The sequence below is a fragment of the Stigmatopora nigra genome, chromosome 12 (genome assembly GCF_051989575.1).
Source record: "Stigmatopora nigra isolate UIUO_SnigA chromosome 12, RoL_Snig_1.1, whole genome shotgun sequence".
Lineage (NCBI taxonomy): Eukaryota > Metazoa > Chordata > Actinopteri > Syngnathiformes > Syngnathidae > Stigmatopora > Stigmatopora nigra.
This window is the reverse complement of record NC_135519.1, coordinates 2,815,511-2,836,187: the sequence shown is the minus strand read 5'-3', so window position 1 is coordinate 2,836,187 and position 20,677 is coordinate 2,815,511. Positions and strand designations below refer to the sequence as shown.

Below are 20,677 nucleotides of genomic sequence, written 5' to 3'. Positions count from 1 at the left end.
GGGCTGATAATGTTCAGCCTGAGCTCATCCCAGTCCAATTGATTTGATTGTCAAAGACAATGATTTTCTTGGGGTAATACTTAAGAAATCTCTCAATAAGCAATGCATGGCTGGAATTGAACAGGATGTCAACCATTTTAGATTTCAAACAGGCAAACTCCAGAACTAAATTAAAAAAGACCCCTGAAACCAGTTTTGCTGGGTGAACAAGCCCCATTCCCAAAATTGAACAGGAAGTCAGCCCAGTTAGATGAAAGCTGAATTTTAAAAGGGAAAGAAACCCCAGAGTTGGATAACTAGGGGAAAAAAGACAAAATGAGCCCTTAACACGAGTTTCACCTTTCAAGAAAAAATTGGGTGGACAAGTCCTACTCAAAAAGACGCAAGAAAAAGTCTTAAATGAACAAAAAAAAAGTCTCAAGCATGAGGAAATCGCTCATTTTGGATTTTCTCGAATTATATGAGAATCAACAAGTAAAATATTTGAATCCTGTAAAACCTTTTCTGTCATTCAATAAAATATGTTTGTTCAGTGCAGATCTAACGTTTTAATTAGTATAAATTACCACCTGATCTATTAAAAAAACATGCAAACGTGTACTTTTTGATTTTTACTACCAGAACGTGAAACAAATTCTACCCCTTACCTTCCGTGTTTAAGAGTAGCAAGTGAAGAAAGTAAGAAAAACGTAATCAAGTGAGCATTTAAGGCAAACAGAATACACTGTACCATCATTTCAGGGGGGCGTCATGCTCTCCACATGCAGCGTTCACTTCAAATAAAGTAATAATAGCCTGCTGCGTATCAAACTGCTTTCTTTTTAACTATTAAAAATGTGGAGTTTGCAAGTGGCTGCATTTTGTCTGCATGCAAACCAGCAGGGAGTCGTCACGAGTGGGACATTCAATTGAGCATAGAGCATGCACATGGGCACGTCAGCAGGCACTGGGGGTATAATAACGATGCAAAGGTGGCAGAAAAGGGTACCAAATCGGATTACAGTAAACTTACACATTCATCTAATTTTTTCAATGTCGGCTCATAAAAAATATACAAGCACCCGCGCATGCAGAAGCATAGAAAGATCAACCATTTTTTTCTTTCGAGCTTCCTTTTTTTTCACAGTCATTCAAGAGGTCCTTTTAAATCATGGCAGAGCAAATCGCAATGCAAAGACGGCGGGAATGGGCAATTTTGTACCTTCCTGCGCCATGGCGGCAGTGCTGGTAGTGGCAGCGGGGCTGGTGTGCTGCCGTCCCACTATGGCAGGACAGACAGGGTTTCGAGGTGGGACGGCAGCCATGTTTATACATTCAAATCATGTGTGGTTTTGAAAGAATCTTCACATAGTAAACTGATTTAAGTCATTCGTTCTCATTGATGGCGATAGACGTCTAATCCATTTTGATGAATCATTCAATATCAGTGTAAGATTGGACATCTATCTCCCTCAACGAACGGTCAAGGACACAACCTTACATATTTAAGTGTTTACTCACCAGAAAAGTTCCTAGACACCAGCATTGTGGTGAGGATGGCGCCCTGGAAAGCAATTAGCATTTTAGAATTATCGGAAAATCTGTAAATTAATCGTGCTCTAGTGAATATCCACCTTCAGTTTCCTTCTGGCGTTGAACTTTCGCAGACACTCCACGGTTTCTTGGCGGTGCATCATAGAGGCCACGGTGGAACGTTGCTTAAGTCGAGGAGAGAAAAAGAAGGAGAAAACTTCATGGAAATATTCGAGACTTAAACATGAACACAATCGTAGTATTTTAGGTCAAAATGTTTTTTCCATGTCATTTTAGATCCAATATTTGTAATAATTTGCGAATAATCGTCTTTATAGTGATATAGACGGCAAAACCAATTCACGTGGGGAGGATGGGATTGAATCAATGAGCCAACTCATTTAGTCCCACCGGCTGGTTCAATTATTACGTAGTTGACCAGAGCAAATGAGTTCATTTACTCAAAGCAAATGGCTTCACTCAATCACAGTGAGTGGTTCTAAATGTGTTGACTCATTCGTTGGCATTGACTGTAATAATTGCCAATTCCCTCTTTAAATGGCAGTGCTGGCAATTAATGAGCTTTGCTTTGACTATGAATTAACTCATTTGCCTTAAATGCCTTAACTTGTTCGTAGTAGGTGATTAAGACATTCATAGGAGTTGAGTTAACAGTCAGCCCTCCAAGATAAGATGGCCGTCCATCGTAGTCAATAGCAAATAAATTGCTGCTATCTGAGTTAACCTATCCTTCGTCATCCTTCCCAGTTAAACTGAACTTCACGTTCAATGGCAGCAGTTTAGTTAACTCTTTCACAGTACAGGTCAGTTAACTAATAGGGCCGTAGCTCTACTTACAAAATTAATTGGTTCCAGAACTTTTTCTGAAATTGAAAATTCCGTATGTAGAAGTGTACTTTATATGTAAATTCTGTGTGAAGATATGTGCTGCATTACATTTGTACGGGATTTTAATCGCCTAATAAGGGGAATTGCAATCATTAATCAGGGAAGAATTTAGCCGAGGTGGACAAGTATGTGAGAGAGAATCTTGAAACATGGATAGTGGTTGTTGTGAGACAGCCAATAGAATTGAATTGAATGATTTTATTGTCATTATATGAGATAGAATGAGAGAGATGTTCTAAAGAGAGAATCAATGCATCCGCGACAATATTTTCCAAATAAAATAACGGATAAGTAAACGCATTTACTTTTGGGGGATATTTCGTAACTTGGATCTTTTTCGTATCCTGAGTTACTTATTTGCAGATATAAAAAAAAATTAACCTGAAAATGTCATACTTTGGGTCATTCGTAAGTAGAGGTATGACTGTAATTATTCAGAAAATGTGTTGACTCTTAAATGGATTTTGCCATTGTTGTTAATGGAAATACGTTAAACAAGCTGTGGGTCTACTTGACTCCTAAATATTCTTGCTAGTACTGAGAGACAAAATAGAATAGGACAAGACTGTCAAAGTATTCATTCCTTTTCTTTTTGTTTTTTAGTAATTGAAATCATGTCCTATGCAGTGAGGGAAAGCGAGGGAGACTTGTCCTCATAAATAGTTAACACATGACTTAATTAGCGATTAAGAAGGGTAAAATGGGAGAAAGAAGACAATGATGTGGTGGGCGTGAACTTACACAGACCCAAGGATGTTTGATAGCCTGGTCGGCAGTAATCCTTTTGGCGGGGTTGATGGTTAACATCTGATTGATCAGATTCTTGGCCTCAGGAGTCACCGTGTCCCACTCTGGAGATGGGAACTGAATAAATACAAAAAGACATAAATGAGGTTTTTTAAACTGAATTTAAATGGCGCAGTGACATATACTGACATCGTACGCTCCTGCTTTGATCTGCTGGTAAAGTTTGTGCTGGTCCTCATCCCAGAAGGGCGGGTAGCCCACCAGCAGGATGTACAGAATCACACCTGACACACAGGTCAAAATAAACTTGGAGTTTAGGTTATACTGGCCAGATTAAGGTTATTTGTACTGACCACATGCCCATATGTCCACCGGTTTGCCATACGGGTCCTTTCGGAGAACCTCTGGCGATAGATACCCTGGAGTTCCCGCAAAGCCTGTCCACACAAACACACTATGTAAATAAACTCTAGTGCTGTGAAGTGTACATGAGAATCCCAAATGAACATATTGTAAAATTAAAAAAGGAGGATATTTTGGCGAGTGTCTAAACTTGCGGTTACTGGCATTGAAGGACGGCCAAATAATTAAAATGGGAATGAATGATTAATATTAATTTTTTTAGAATGGCACTATTTTTCACCTGATATATTGCATTGTTGTGATGTGTTTTATTAACAGAGTAAAAATGAGGCACATAAATTCAATGTAGAAGTTTATTTTTTTGCATAAGGAGCGCCTGATTAAAAGGCTCAAAAGAGCAACTAGTTAATGCTTTGTTTTTTGTTCTTTATTAGATTAGATTAGATAACTTTATTCATGTGGTATTCGGGAAATTTCATTGTCACAGTAGCAAGCGGGTGAGATTATCTTTATTTTATTAGTGGGTTGAAAAAACAATGAATGTGTGTCATGAGCACTACAATAAAATTATTCTCCAACTAATTACCTCAATGTCATTAGGAACTACAAAAAAAATCATACATAATTAATATCAATTGGCAATCAGCAATTTCTGAGAAAATAGATTTTAAATGTGCCTTACAGTTTCAAAAATACCATATTCATAACTTGGCCTCAAAGTAAAAACTATTTATATGCAATTTAGTTTTTCTATATATTAATATTTATGCACAAATATGTACTATATATATTTAATTTCTAAATGTCCATACACAGAGAACCAGCCTCTATTCCACTAAAGGACACAATCATTATATGCATTTTGTATGATTTCTCTTGTGCTTTTATCTTGCCAGTACATAACCAGTGCGAGTGTGGACCTACCGAACCAGGCCTGCTGGTCCCCTTGCACTTCAATTGCTAGGCCAAAGTCAGCAAGTTTGACTGCCGCTCCCTTCATCTTGCTGGCCAGGAGGAGATTCTCTGGCTGGAGAAGACAGACAAACCCACACAAGGTTTTGGAAGGATGCTTGATTCAACTTGCTGATGCCACGCTCCCAACAGACCTGACAAAACCCAGCTCGATAAATAAGAGGGTATGCAATGAGTCGCTACTGCAGCAGCCAGATGACCTCACCCCTGGGTTACCGTGGCAACTAGACAGCCTTTTTTTCCAGTTTTCTTCTTTTTAATTAGGCAAGCAGGACCATCAACAGGCGGGTTTGAATGATCGTCTTTCAGGGGCACTGACAGTCAAAGTCCAATGTATTAAGACTTAAAATGACTGAAAATAAGGATTATATTTTTAACGTTTTGCTTAAAAAAAGTTTAGTTAAGAATTAAAATGTGATTATAGCTTTGCTAACATTTGAAAATTCATTTTAATTCTAGATTGTAGATTTCAACTTCAGGGATCATTTGGTTGAAATTAGTCATGTAAAAAAAGTTTTAACGACAGTTACTTTACTTCATTTCTTTTGTGAAAGTTTTTTATCAAAAATATCTAAAAATGTCAAAAATACCTCTTCTAGTTGAAACATTTCTGGTAAGAGCAATTGTGAGGATATGCAGTTCAGAAAATGAATGCATGTTAATTTAAATGGGAAAAAATAACTTTTACCTAATATTCATTCAGTCAATAATTTTCCGTACTGCAATAGGGTCGCAGGGGGTGCTGGAGACTATCCCAGCCACCATTGGCACCAGGCAGAGGACACCCTGAATTGGTGGTCAGTTAATCTTGGGGGGATTTTAGAGGGTTCAACTAGCGTACCATGCATGTTTTGTGATCGTGGACGGGAAACTGGACTACCTGGAGAAAACCAACGCAAGCCCGGGGAGAAGATGCAAACTCCCAACAGGAATGTCCAGACCTGGGATCGAACCAGGGGCCAACATATTAATGACTTCCCCACAAGCCATTTTACCTAAAATAATACTATCACTGGTATTATTGATTTTGTTGTTTTTAACTCATCGGTAGTCAATTGATGATGATAGACGTCCAATTCATTTCAACTGGGAATGGCAGTGGATGAGTTAAGTTTCATTAGGGAGTGCACGCAGAACAAAAAATGATGAGGTCAGAATGCGGTCGGGGGTGAATAATTCCACACAGGCGGGATTCGGCGAGGGTGAAAGCGTCACCCGACATCATGTCAGACGGCGCCGAAAATAGCATCTGTCCCGCTGTCGTCATGCTCATCCAGAGGAGGAGGAGGAGGAGGAGGGGGACACGAGCAGTAGGCGTCGACAGGAAATGCCGTAGTTTCTCACCTTCAGGTCTCGGTGTACGATGTCATGCTGGTGGATGTGGCTGACGCTCTCCAAGATTTGATTGATGCAGTGGCTGCCCACAAGGGAACACAAATCCAGAGAAGGTGAGCTGAGTGCGTGAGGATGGTAACGCTCATCAAACAAGCCCCCAAACTACAAGCCCAGCTCTTCATGACTTATTCATGAAATGGCATTTAGCGAACCGCATGCTGAGATGGTGCCAGGAAGCCCGAAACAACAACAACAGGCAAAGAATGGCCAAGAAAAGAAAGATGGTATTGTACCTGGCGTCCGCCTCACTGTAATACTCTCGGGCCACGATGTCTTCAAATAGCTCTCCACCAGTCACCCTAAAAACACACAGAAAAACTGGATATTATTTTGTCAAATCACATAAATTCATATGCTGTTTAGTTAGAAATATAGAATGCTGATATTTGACACAAAATACAAACATGCTTATGGATATACTTTTTCTATAAAGCCATGAAAGAATTGCACTTAATTCTACTTTATGCCCATATATTACCTACCCTGTTTTATGTTTTTGATAATAGTTTTCTACATATTTTTCAAGTTAGGATGAACACTACAATATTTTGTTTTGTTGCCGAAAGATCATTTGAAAAAATTATCTTAAGTTTTTGGGATATTTTATGTTATAATCACATGACAAAAATGAAATAAAATTAAGAACAAATGGCTTTCTAAAGGCACAACAAAAAGTGTCCATAATAGTATTTTGCAAACTAGTTATCCTTTGTAATAAGTTGTCAAAATGTATGCACACTCAAAATGAACTTTTTTTCCCCATCCATATTTCCAAATATATATAATAGAAAATGTGAAACAAATATTTTATATTCAAACTTATTGGCTGCGGAATATACATCCAATCCATTTTAATTGGGAAGACTGGTCAGTCCCTTTTCGATTCAAATGGAATGCACATGTAGCACCGTCAATTAGACCTAATGAGATTAAAAATACATTTACATTGCATAAAATAACACATCTAGTGAAGTATTGAGTACTTACAGATCAAAAACAAGGTAATGGAAGCCCTCCTCCGATATGCTGTCATGTAGTCGAACTAGAAACCGGAAGCAAATTTTCATCAAATATGATGTTGGCTCAATGTAAGAAAAAATAATGGAAATGGATTAGCAGTAATGGAAGCAAAGTACAATCTGATCAATTAACTAATCAACAACGAATAAATGATCAATAAATCAAGAACAATTTTGATAGTAAATGAAGTGTTTTGTCACGTTATTGACCGAGAAAAATGTCAAAATATTTTTCGGCCACCTGATAATAGGCTCTTATTTAATTATCTATACTTTTAAAAATCTGTATTCATATAGTTATTTATTTTTAAATAATATGTTCATATTGAAACGTTAAAAGAAAACAAGATTTTCTCAACACAAAGTTTTTTTTTATTACAATCCACATTTGCAGCTAAATGTTAATCTAAGAGTAACATAACAAGTAAGGTACCATAAATAACAGGGTTGATTTATATTAATTCTGAGCGAAATTTAAAGCATTTCGCAGTACCAGTCAACTCACCAATGTTTGGATGTTTTAGCAAACGACAGATTCTCGCTTCCCGCTCCAATTTCTGGTGATCTGAATGTAGAAAAGACATTGTGTAATGAGAAGGCAGGAAGCAAATATCTAAGGCAAATTACCAGTAAATTCAACATCCCAATCTGTCCATTTTGTGTCCCATGACAGCAGACATGACGCCTAAAAAACACTTAGCAAGGTGGATGAGGTAAAAGGCCAACTAGACTTTTGTTGAGCTTGCACATTTGAACGCCCAGACGGACATTTGTTGTGTTTGCACAAACTCTTCCGAATGCTTTTTTGCACTTAGTGAAATTAGTCTTGTGGGTGTGGCTCTAATATAATCATTTTCTGTTCATGACCGTAATGGGGAGGAAGGGATGAGCTAGCATGTGTTTGGAACAGTTACATTTTGAGAATGCATACAAAGGGTAGTGAATGCTCAAATTTTCATATTGATGTCAAATTTGTTATAAACCATAGGGACTGGCGGCAAATAATGGCAGCCAATGAGTAAATTATTTTGTTAGAAATTACCATATGTCTTAAAACCTCTTTTCATTAGGTGTTTGTATGGTAATTGAATTAAATTGTTATTTTATTTTAAAAATAGATTTAAATAACAGCCAAAGTGAGAGATGGAAATGTTTCATTTGTTCTTTCAGAAATTAGTTTTAGTTATACGAAAATAAATGTATTATAAAAATGCTGATAAAAAAATGTTAGAGTTGTAGAAAACGTTTTGTTTTAACTCTTTCATTGCCAGCGAGGATGAGAGATGGCCAATCATCTGGTGCTTGTGATCCTCTTTTGAATGTATTTAAAGTTTATTTATAGATTTACCACTGGAAGATCTCCAATCTATTTGAACAGTTCAAATGGATTAGATGTGTCTAACTCTTAAAAGGCAGCCAACGAACAGAATCAAAACGTTTTTAAGACTACTACACTGAAAAAAATACATGCCAGAATATAACTGCTAAATAAGAAAATGTGGAAAAAGTGAAACAAGTCTTGTTTTGACCTAATGTGCAGCCCACTTTTGGTGTTATGAATCATTTTGTGGAAAAGCAATTTATTTTGAAGTCAATAAATAATTGTGATTAATTTCAAAACAGGCCAACAACACAAGAAAATGAGATCCAACCCAGCAGTCAAATCGGCAGTGAACTCTTAAAGCCCACCAGCTGTCTCTCTGATAACAGATGGGTGGCTAGCATGGGCCAAAACATCTGGGAGGGTTTGCTTATTTCCTCATAAAATTCTGGTGTAGTGACAAACAGAAGTGAACCAAAAAAAGAAAGGGATGCACGTCACCCCGAGGAGTCACCGTGAACAGTCACGAGAGGTTTCCTGTTCAAATGTTCCGAGCGGCTGGTAAAGCATTGACAGGAAAAGAGGGAAACGCTTCTTCCACGAGACGTTGACAAAACCCAAGTACAGTAATCCCTCGATTATCACTTCTTCACTTATCGCGAATTTACTACTTCAGTTTTTTTCCGCTATTAATTATTATTATTTTTTTAAGTTCATAAAAATGTGAAATTCCACGCTAAAACTTAAGCAGAAGCCGCTACGAGGACTCAGCACTGAAGAATTCCTTTTTTTTAACGTTCATAAAAATGTGAAAATCCACACTGAAATTTGTAAGCGGAAGCCACTTTTGCGAGTAGAACTCAACACTGAGAAAAAATATATTATAATAGGGATGACACTATGCGATTTATTGATTAACGCGACCATGTCTGGTCTACATTAACTGCGATATTTGAGGGACTACTATAGCACCAATCCTGTCTCATGTCGGAAATTTTCCTATGTTATGTAAGATCCACATGCAACACAACAATAGTCATCTGCATTGGAGGCGATGACTCAACATTCCGTTCCAATTTTGACCTCAACCGGGCCCCGCATGTTTGTCCCACGAACATCTTGTCGGGGGCAACGCGGCAATCAAAGCCGACATTCCGCAAGCTTCCCGTCTGCGCTATAATTGGCCCGTTTCGGCCGCTCGTATTCTTAGAAACGCATCTGGGCCCGCGAGAAAGACGAGGCTATTTTTCAACGCCGGCTCATCATGACGGCTATATTACGGGGGGATGAGGAACGGAAGGCCTTGGCGGGGAGCAGAGATAGCTTCAAGGACCCACTCGGCTCCAGAGATTTGATGGGAAAGTTTAGAAATGGCGTGGCCAAGTCCTGTCCTCAAAAGCACCTATCCAGTCTATCTTTCAATCCAGTACTATCATTTTAAAATCGCAAAACACTCCACATGTATTTTGTGTTCAGGAAATAAGTCAAATACACATAATTAATAAACAAACAAACCCCAAAATGAAGCTTTTCTGGTTGATGAATTGTTCTATTTCTGATTAATGGAAACAGATGTCCAATATTGACTCCTAGTAGTGGCGATCGTAGTAAATACTAGTGAAAGCCAAGTTCCCACTTTACCAGCACCAAAACAAACCCAGGTCATCACTATATTTAACCCAACATGCTTCACAAATTGCGTCTGTCACTCTTGGTATGGTGGAAGTAATGTGATGGTCGTCTGGGGTAGCTTGGTACAAGATAGGAGGGATCTCTATCACTACATTTTGGAAGACTATAAACAGTAGAAAAAAATGTATGTCTCTTTCATTCAATCATGTTCCATGCTGTTTACCTTCACAAGTGTTACGGGGGGTACTAGAGCCTATCCCAGCCGACTGTGGGCTGTAGACAGGTATTGGACACAATGAGACCCGCACACTTAAACCTACCAACAATTTGGAGTGTTCAGTCAGTCTACCATGCATGTTTTTGGGACGTGGGAGCCAACAGCGTAAAATAGCAATGTAGTAATACAACTGTAAATTACAGAGCAGTATTTTATTGCAACCCAACAGTATATTGGACATAAAATGCTTTGTTTCTCCATTATCACAAGAGCTTAGCATGGAAAAAAAGGGCAATGAAAAAGTCAAAAGTTAAGTGCATTTGCACTAAAGTAACTTGCAGGTCATAAAACAAAGTGAGTGGGCTTTTGATAGCAACATATAGAAAGTTCCGCCTCCTCTTTGCATCATTAATATTGTTTTCGGGAGGCAAAATCCAACCGCGCCCACATGATGCACATCCTTTAACAGCTTTATGATGCAGCCGCATTGACTCCAGAGGGACTAACACACAAATACGGATGCGTGGCACTTAGGCGAGGGCGACTGATTAATGGGACGACATCATGGCATTCAAACCTCCTCTTCTTTGTCGCTTTTTCACTTTTTAAAGCTGAGAGAAAAATGGATCAACAAGCAGTTTGTTTGCACCATGAGGGGATGGCATTCAAAGAGACTTAACATTTTTTGTATGCAAAACCTGTGATTTTTTTGTTTGATATATATATTTTTATAATTATTTTAAACAAATGAGAAAAAAAACAATGTTTTTATTCTTAGACTTTATTCTTAAATCAAGGCAATCAAAATATCCACAATGAAGAGGACAGAAAAAATGTTACACTGAAATACAAGTCATATTTTGTATGGGAATACATTACAAGAATACCGATAAAATGGCGAACAACAGGCTAAACAGCTTTCTGTCAACACAACATAGTTAAAGTTAATCAGATAATTACAAGTTAAAAATCAAAACATAACCAAAGTCTTGATATCTCTCCAAAAACCATTGCCAAATCTTAGTTTAGATTTTTCATATGACTTTTGAGCAACTCTGCAAATGCTGGCTGTCAGTGTAGATGCAATGTGAATGCTTGTTCCAGACCAAAGTCTACCATGAAGCCAACAGCATTTCCACACACAATGATGATCTAGTTGTAGTTCTTCTTTGAATCAAAAATGCCTGGGAAGGCACCTAAAAAAAACCTGCTTTGGAAGATAACCAACCGTTCTCTTGAATTATATGGGGGAACTCTTTCTTGACCTCCCCATATAGCGAAACTCTTTGTAGACCATACCCCTTAAACTATTCAAGCCAGCCCTTGCTTGCAATAAAACCACAAGGCTACCTCGCAGCACTGGAACGAAGCTTAGTCTGGAGCTAAGCGATTGTAAAAGGTCTTGGCTTTGGTTGTAATCTTCTCCCTACAGTCCGAGATCCAGTCAGAGGTACTTTAAACGACGATTCAAAATCCAAACAATGCTTGAAATAGGCTCGGCGTTGTACTTCTGGATGCGATGCAAAATGTTCCGAAAAAAAATTCAGAAGAAAATGAAGGATAAGGCAAGACAACGTCCTTCTCGGCTGTTTGTATTATCCAGCGTGTGAAATCCCAATTGTCACCCAGTTCAGAAGAAAAAACGGTGCCCTAACTTACGCCATGCTTACACGCAACACTCATGTATTTGATTTTCACAAGTTTTAATACACCATTGCGTTTTATCAATATCAATTGAAGTTTTCATTTATGAGACTGATTTTCGAGGTGACCCGAAACCCACCCATTTAGAAAGAAAAGAGATAAAAGATCCATCTCATCAGGAATAGTTGTTTGTGTACACCTCATTTAAAGGAAAATAAAGGTTGGAATATTTACAAAAACAACTTAGCAGTCCTTTTGTTGTTTATGTGCAACACTTATTTGTCGTATGATAAGCACTTGAGTGTGTGTGCATACGTAGGTGTAGCAATGTTGACAAATGGGGTGATCTTCCCGCCGAATTGGGTTGTCTAGATTTACGGTGTCACTAATTGGGAGTCTTTGTGATGCGGCAACCCTGAGGTCAAATGCATCATTGGCTTATGAGCTCCGTACTTGTTTAAAACATTAATATTTATTTCTGTGATGGACTGCGGACCGGCACCAGAATGCAAGCCACTTGGCATCAGTCCGCGATTCGGCAGTTGGTAACCTCTACTTTAAAGAATATCAACATGCTTAACTGCTGAACTCTGTTGATGGCCCAAAAATAAAGGTAGAATGGGTTAACTCCACGAAAGGGAGAGCTTGAGCAAAGAAGATTAAAACCCACCTGTGGTAGACACTTTTATAAAGCGGATAATAAAGTTTTACACAGTCATTAAAGTCAACGGCGGAGAGTGGAAGGAGATGACTGTACTGGTAAACTGTAGTGGCACGTGGTCAGATTAAAACGATAGTGTAGGTTGAAAAAAACGAGAAGAAGGCTCTCTGATAGTTCTTTCTTTTTATTAGCTGAATTTCCTGGTGTGATTAGGCAGAAGAGAAAAGTATTTTTTTTTTTTTTTTTTTATCTCTAAACGGCAGGTCACTGGCCGGAAGCTTATTGGTCAAGGACGCATTGGTGTGAATCTTTAACCAGAGCCACTGTAAATATTTGATGAGTCACATATGGAATGGTAAGTATGTACAAGTGGGAATAAACGGGATTGTGGGAGCATAATTGGGTAGACTGCAGGGTTTTAACTTAACATAACATAAATTCTAATGTACATTTTGTACAATTTCACAAAAGAGAATTTACCATTTTACTAAATTTGAATTTAATTTTACGTTTGAACCTGGTTTTAATGAGGGAAATGTTACATTGTGTGTTGATGAATTTCAAAATTACTTTAAAATTTTCACAATTCAACCTGACAAATTTCACAATTCAACAGTGAAAATCCCATACTGTGAGCTAGCAAATTTCCCAATTCAAAATCATAAATCTGATTTTCAATGTGGCGTGTTCTCCATAGTGAAATCGTACTTTCCATGCAATAAAATAATTAATTGAACGTAGAAGGTTTCATGTTCAAACATGACAACTTTCATATTTCAACATTGTGATGTGACAAATGTAATGATTAAAGTTTACGTTTTATCGTGGTGAATACAATGTACAGTGGTACCTCGAAATACGAGCTTAATGCGTTTCGGGACTGAGCTCGTATGTCGATTTACTCGTAACTCAAATGAAAATTTCCCATAGAAAAACAAAGGATATTGCATTGGAATTTTATGTATCCATAACGGCAGAATGCCAAATCACAAGTCCGAAATTATCACATATTTGGGTCTTTTGCCGAGATAATGCACCTTATGGAGAAGCACTACCAATTTCGTCATACGCATTTTCTGGGTATGATGACAATTAGGCTTTTGTTGTTGTTTGTCGAGTCAATGATGATCACAAAGCCTATGTCTGAATATTATTATTATTATATATATTTGCTCGAAATTTTACTTGTATCTCAAATAGCTCATATGTCGGGGCACTCGAGAGGAGATATTACTGTATGTACATGAGGTGAGAAATTTTGCATTTTAACAATAAACCCTGTTTGGGTACACACAAGGCGATCATTTTTATGTTTTAATGCAATAAATTAAACTAAGCAAATTTCACATTGAGATAGACCCCATAAGATAATATTTTCTTCTCCATGTGAGGAATTCCACATTTTCTGTAATGTATTTGACCCTGTAACAAAGTTACAGGTTTGGATGTTTTTGATTGTGAATTTTAATGTGATACATTTCATGTTATAATGCAATGAATTTCAAGCTTTACATAATTCATTACACTTTTAACATTATAAACATTATAAAATCATTAATATTACTAATTTGCTGAAATGCTAAACTTCAGGTCATAACGTAATATATTTTATTTTTTGACATCTTGAGTACACATTACACAAGAGACAGATTTGTTTTTCAACTCTCTCACTTTCCATCATTTCTCTTCTTTGGGAGTTTCCACTAAAATGTATCCAACATAACAGTGCAACCTGTTTTGCTCATCTTGCAATTTGTTGGCATTATATTATTGTCATGAGGATTACACGGTTTGCCAATATGAGTCTGCACAGTACAATATCAATATTCATGGAAAACAGCAAACAAATGAAAATGCTGAAAATATTAAAGGACTTGAAATGAGTGTGCGTGCGTGTTTCTGAGGTAGAACGTGCTCAGGCTTTGCAGATGATTTATTGCAAAGTTTGGAAAAAAAGTCATAAAAAAACAAATCAGCCAACACACACCAAGGAGGGACAGCTTACGTGTTTTTGTGTCCTAAGAAAGTCGAGACTCGCTTCCTAAATATCTTTGGCAGGGATAGACGTCTGATTCATTTGGATGGAAGGCTGTCAACATTTGGGCTGTACTATTACTACTCATAGGTGGAAACAATTCTGCCTCAATAATCTCACTTTCTTATGCACTTGGTCTTTTTCTTATTCTTTTGTTTCTGTTGTCACTCATTTATATTTTTTGTCCCTTCTCATTTATAGCACTTGTTTTTTTTCTCTCGCTCCATTTTCCTCTTCCTTTGCTCCTTTCATTTTTGCCTTTTAACTCTTCATGTTCCATATTTCTGCTGCTCTCTTGTCATCTGCTTAGTTTCACTTTTACCTTTTCATTGCTGTTTTCTCTAAACTTATTTTACTTCCTGAACTTGTCTTGTTTTTTTGTTTTGTTTTGTTTTTGTTTTGTTTTCCAATTTCTCTGAGATTTTAGTTTCTCACGTTTTCTCTTTTTTTTGCCTCACTGTCTGAGGACAGCCTGTCACGTTGAGTTTTTTTTAGGTTATAGTTACTGGACAATTTGTTAAAATGTTATGTTAACAGATGCCGATTTAGCTTGTTGTAATCTTTTTTTACCATTATTACTTACAGGCATAATTTGTTCTTGTTTTCAGATAAATAAATAAAAAACACTTTCCCTCCATCATTGAGCATTCTTTGGCCAGTGTGACTAATACTCAAGTGCGACTTTTAATCTCCCAAAATTTTATATAGGTACTTTATTAAAAATACATTGAAAGCTATTGATGTCTTCAGGCCCAAACAATTTTCAGAGGATCGGAACATGATGTAATAGATCGTGTTTTTAAAGCGCCGTATATACTAATACACGCACATAAACATACTACATATACAAACATACTTTGCTTTAAAAACCCAATCTTTTCACTACAGAAACTGGGCATGTAAAACCATGTAACCATGTAAAATCATGTAAAACTAAATATTTGCCTAACTTATTTTGGATTTGTGATGATTTTTCTTTTCCGCTTCGTTGAAACTACTGCTCTGCTAATATCCAATTTATATTGCTATAATTCAAGGACAGCGTTATTCAAATTGGGGTTGAAAAAAAACCATTTCAATGTGCTTGTAATCCTTAATACATTTCTAAATTATCCTCCAAATCAGGTGACCCAGACTCACAAACAAAAATGTGTAGCACAGTTTTAAACAGCATCATGAATATAATTTTGGTAAAGAGATTCAGAGACTGAAGTTAACGTTTATTAATTGTTATTGAGTTCCAGGTAAGTAAGGCACAGACAAAGAAGGTGCTTTGGCTGAAAGCACTGTTTAAAAGGAACTACAGAGTCACCTCTAGAGCCAGCCCTTGTTGATGTGATGGAATTTTTTTTTTTTTTGTCATCCGGACATCTGTGATAAAAATGGATGCACTTTGAGTGAACTATTTTTCGAAGTCCCATCACCTACTAGCGGCCTGGCATGCCTTCGAGAGCGCTCATCTGTTGGCAAGTCTTTTTTTAAATCTTAATTTCAAACCTATTTCCACACAATAACGAGCAGCGAGTGAGACCAACCAAAACAAACTGCGCTGTTTCCAGCATGAGAAAAGGTATTTTGGGATGCAGTGTCAAGCCCCCACTAATGCAAAAGTGTACGCAAGGGAGGCTGCAATCAACCACAAGAAAATAAAAGCCTGAGATACCTTTGCTCTCTGTGTGAGTGTGACATGAAGGCGGGATTAAAACTGTAAAATTCCCTCAATGCCAGTAACTATTTGGACCCGAGACAAAAAAAAGGGATTTTTCCATCTTTCACTTGCTCAGACCAGCTGTTTAAATCGAACTTAAGTGGGCCAAGTTGCTCTTGAGGAAAGTAAGTCTAGCTTTTCAGGGATTCCACTGTAGGACAAGCATTTGGCAACTCACCTCTGGCCGACAGCTTTTTGGTGTTGATTATTTTGGCGGCGTATTCCTGAGCCGTGGACTTTTTGACGCAGCGTCTTACCACGGAGAAGGCTCCCCTGAAAGACAGAAAAAAATGAGGCACGCGTGGTATAACCAACAGTAAATCACACAATTGGAACACTTTCTTTCACATTCATTTACTAGTAGTTGTTTTAGAAAAAAAAATACAACCAAATTACTGCCATTTTAAATCATTATTAATTTGACAACAGAATTTATCATTATAAAGACATACAAACCTACTAAGTAAAGAATAGAATTTGGCCTTTTTATTAATAAGCAGTAGAATTTGGTTTAGTTTCACCCAAATTCTGCTATTTCTTACTCAATCTCTCTTCTTCTGATCAGTAAAATTGTTTCCCAGCTCGAAAGTAAAGAAGCTTGTGTTATAAAAATTATATTGCACACAGACACGCGCATGATCTATTGCGAAATTATTTACACTCGTATTGAAAAATACCAAAATAAGAGAATACTTCTGTAATAAATAAAACAATGTGAAAATAAATGGGCGGCTCGGCGGTTGAGTGGTTAGGGCATCAGTCTCACAGTGGGGGACCTGGGTTCAAATCCAGGTTGGTCCACCTGTGTGGAGTTTGCATGTTCTCCCGGGCATGCGTGGATTTTCTCCGGGTACACCGGTTTCCTCCCACATTCCAAAGACATGCATGGTAGGCTGATTGGACACTTTAAATTGCCCTTAGATATGAGTGTGAGCGTGAAAGGTTGTTTGTCTCCTTGCGCCCTGCGATTGGCTAGCCACAAATTCAGGTTGTCCCTCGCCTCTGGCCTGAAGTCAGCTGGGATAGGCTCCAGCACCCCCTGCGACTCTAGTGAGGATAAAGCAGTTCAGAAAATAAGATGAGATGAGGTGAAAAAAAGTCCACAGGGAAAAAATATATAAAAGCAAAATACAGTTAAATTGCTCAAAAAATGTGTGTTCTGTCAACAATTCCTGTAAATTACTTTATGATAAATGTGAAAATCGATTAGTGCGGGCCGACGGATGAGTGGTTATCGCATCGGTCTCACAGTGGGGGACCTGGGTTCAAATCGAGGTCGTCCACCTGTGTGGAGTTTGCATGTTCTCCCCGGTGGGTGAGTTTTCTTTGCGTATTCCGGGTTCCTCCCATTCCAAAAACATGCATGGTAGGCTGGTTGGACACTCTAAATTGCCCTTAGGAATGAGTGTGAGTCTGTATAGTTGTCCGTCTCCTTGTGCCCTGCGATCGGCTGGCCACCAGTTCAGGGTGTCCCCTGCCTCTGGCCCGGAGTCAACTGGGATAGGCACCAGCACCCCCTGTAACCCTAATGAGGATAAAGCGGTTTAGAAAACGAGATGATGAGATCATCGATTAGTCAAATAATGATGACAGTCCTCGTAGGTCTCAGAGAGGTCAAAAAACGGGAAAAACTGCGACAATAACCCTTCGAGATCGGAATCAGAGGAATTTCCACTTCACAATCGGTTGCACGAAGGTTCAAGCCGATGTCACTGCATGACTCGGAGCTTTCACTCACTTCCTTCATTAGCACGCTTACTTGTCAACAAGAGAATGCCGCACACTAGTCCTGTACAACAAGTAGCCTGCCATCGGCCTGCTTGCGTTTAAAGGCACGCCACTAATGGGAGATTAAGACATCAGCTTTGCAGCCTCGTCGTGATTAAACACACGAGGGGTTGTAATGCCCCAAAATGTGCAGACCCGCATGCCAAATGCAAGGTGATGGTGCCCAAAAAACAGCATGGTGTGGTGTGTGTGCAGGAAAAGGGACACCGCCAGGTTGTACAGTAGGGCAGTGGGGGGCTCCGGTGTGCCGGCTAAGGTACGTTGGGGGCTTTGCAGCCAAGTTGGGCTGCTGTTCACAAGCCAAACATGGCGCGATGCGCCTTTAAACGCCGCGTTCGGGTATTAAAGAGCAGACGCGCGCGCGATGAACAAAATGGAGCACAGCGAGAAACAGGGAGAAAGGGGAGCGCTTCGCTTACTTCCCGAGTTCCTCGTAGAGCTGGTACTCATCCGTGAAGCGGGTCGAGGTCACCACCGTAGCCATGTTGGAGGGGAGAAGCGGGGGGTTAGAGCAGGTTGGATACTCGGAAGGCTGCCGGGAGGCTGGAGAGACGGACCCGGACGCCGCGCAGGTTTGTGCTCCAAAGCAGGCAGGGGAGGGGCCAGATAGTCGGAGTCGTCAAAGATCCTCTATGCTGTGACAAGAGGCTCACAACACACCGTGCCTTTAGATACGATGGAAACGGTTCGGTGAGCACTTGCGCTTGGGCGAAAAACATTCGTATTTCAATTAACGCTCTGTATTGCCCACCAACAATATTTTTCTTGGTGGTGGGACTAGCCGAAATAATCTTAGATTATACTTTTTTTTTTAAATTTAATTATTTTGCGTGGGGTACTTCGATTTCCTCCCACATTCAAAAAACATGCAAGGTAGGCTCATTGGACACTACATTGTCCCTAGGTATGGGTGTGTGCATGGTTATCCATCCCCTTGTGCCCTGCGATTGGCAGGCCATCAATTCTGGGCCGGAGTCAAACAAAGTTCACTTTGGCCACAGGTTGAGAGGTGGTTGTTTTTTTAAATAAGAAATTTGCCATTCTTTCATTTGTGTGTTTAGTTTGACAGGAATGTCAATAATTATATTGAAAACTATTATATTCAAAACTATTATATTGAAAACTATTGTATTGAAAACTATTATATTGAAAACGATTATATTGAAAACTATTATATTGAAAACTATTATATTGAAAACTATTATATTGAAAACTATTATATTGAAAACTATTATATTTAAATGTTCATTGTATGCAGATTCTTAGTTTAAAAAATATGATTATCATTAATATTTTAAAGTGATTCTTGTTTGTTTTTTAAATGCGATTATATAATCTGTGTGTGTGTATATAACCTGAAATAAATAAACTGAGCATTTAAAATTAACGTCTCCTCAGAGCAAAAAAAAAATGCCTGAGTAAGACCTCATCGCCAGAGTTCCTCTATAATAGTGTAAATCTGTGGTTTACAATGAGTAGCAGCTCCAGGGTCAGTTAAACTCTATCTCTGCTTTCCTATCAACACGCATAAATCCGATTTGAGATCAGCTATTTTGGACACCGTTCAACGAGCTGAGATGAATGCCGCAATATTTTAATATTTTGCTGCACTGACACCAAGGAAAAGCCCCTAAAGAACGTGGGATGCTTTCAGTTTGCTCTCATAGAACTCGCTTGAGTACACCTGGGGGGAGGACATAATCATAATGAGCACTTGTAAATGGATGCATAAAAATTATTACCATGAGACTAAAAATTGGGATACTTTAAGGAGAATCTACTGCTCCAAAGTACAGTGCGTTAATTCCGGAACGAGCTCGTAATACTCCGAAATGTGGCAATAACCCCTTAACGACACCGTAGTCACGTTAATTTATGTCTCTACTCAGTATACAAGAAACGCCCGGTCTCGGTTGTGTCACACCACATTAGGGTCACCCTGAAGGCTGTGATGCGCTAAACAAGCAGGCCTCCTTCCTTCTAACCACATGTACCCATCTGCATCATTTTATATTTTACTCTTCACATCATTATGAGTATATATGGGCACGTTCACCTGTTGGATTCATTGTGGAGCATAAATCTTCAGAGCCAGGAAAAATGTTGCATCTCTTTAGACCCCAGTGGAGGTGCAGGAATGGGTTTTTGCTGGTAATTATCTTGAGGCATGATTGTTGAAAAGTCTAATTAGCTGAAGTGCAAGTAGAACTAAGTCACTTTTGGTTTAGAGTTTTAAGCAAGGCCCAACTAAGTGGAAAAAAATCAGTATGGAAAGTTGTGATGGGTCACAACATTACTACCTGGGATCAGTCAAATCACTTGAATTCCACTTCTTCTAGTGATTCCATGATTTTTGTAATGTACTGTACACTGATTAGAAAATAAACCTCTTAATTCTCTACAACAGTCCTTGTTCTCCCTGAGCCTGCGTGGGTTTTCTCCAGGTACTCTAGTTTCCTCCCACATTCCAAAAACATGCATGGTAGGCTGATTGGAAACTAAAAAAAAATATCCTAGGTATGAGTTAGTAAATGGTTGTCTCCTCTGATTGTTAGCTCTGGTTGAGTATTGTCATTATCTTTTCCTATCTGTGTGTGCGTGTTTGATTTTCACCTCTTTTGTCCCTCCTGGCTTCCACTTTCCTCGCGTTGACCAGCTGCGTGTGATTGGCAATCAATTCCTCGTTCTGTCTATCTAAGACCGTTGTTCATAATCGGATCGCTTGCTTCGTTTCCTTCATACAGCGCTGCTTTT

General features: G+C 38.6%; 1 protein-coding gene across 6 annotated transcripts in view; it reads right to left on the bottom strand.

Moving 5' to 3' along the window:
* LOC144204982 (calcium/calmodulin-dependent protein kinase type II subunit gamma-like) overlaps nt 1-18,565 on the bottom strand; it is a 28,712-nt gene extending 10,147 nt beyond the window's left edge. For 2 of the 6 annotated variants that reach the window (XM_077728989.1, XM_077728993.1), the window contains exons 1-12: nt 18,343-18,564; nt 16,314-16,408; nt 7,423-7,482; nt 6,886-6,940; nt 6,132-6,197; nt 5,848-5,920; nt 4,456-4,558; nt 3,522-3,605; nt 3,358-3,452; nt 3,163-3,285; nt 1,614-1,697; nt 1,501-1,543 (exon numbers count right to left, since the gene is read on the bottom strand). In XM_077728989.1, the coding sequence (XP_077585115.1) occupies nt 1,501-1,543; nt 1,614-1,697; nt 3,163-3,285; nt 3,358-3,452; nt 3,522-3,605; nt 4,456-4,558; nt 5,848-5,920; nt 6,132-6,197; nt 6,886-6,940; nt 7,423-7,482; nt 16,314-16,408; nt 18,343-18,407 (946 nt within the window). In that variant the 5' untranslated portion in view covers nt 18,408-18,564. Of the gene's footprint in view, nt 1-1,201; nt 1,262-1,500; nt 1,544-1,613; nt 1,698-3,162; nt 3,286-3,357; nt 3,453-3,521; nt 3,606-4,455; nt 4,559-5,847; nt 5,921-6,131; nt 6,198-6,885; nt 6,941-7,422; nt 7,483-16,313; nt 16,409-18,342 lie in introns of all 6 variants that reach the window. The other 4 variants (XM_077728994.1, XM_077728988.1, XM_077728990.1 and 1 more) reach the window with 4 other exon arrangements.
* Nucleotides 18,566-20,677: the final 2,112 nt, after the last annotated feature.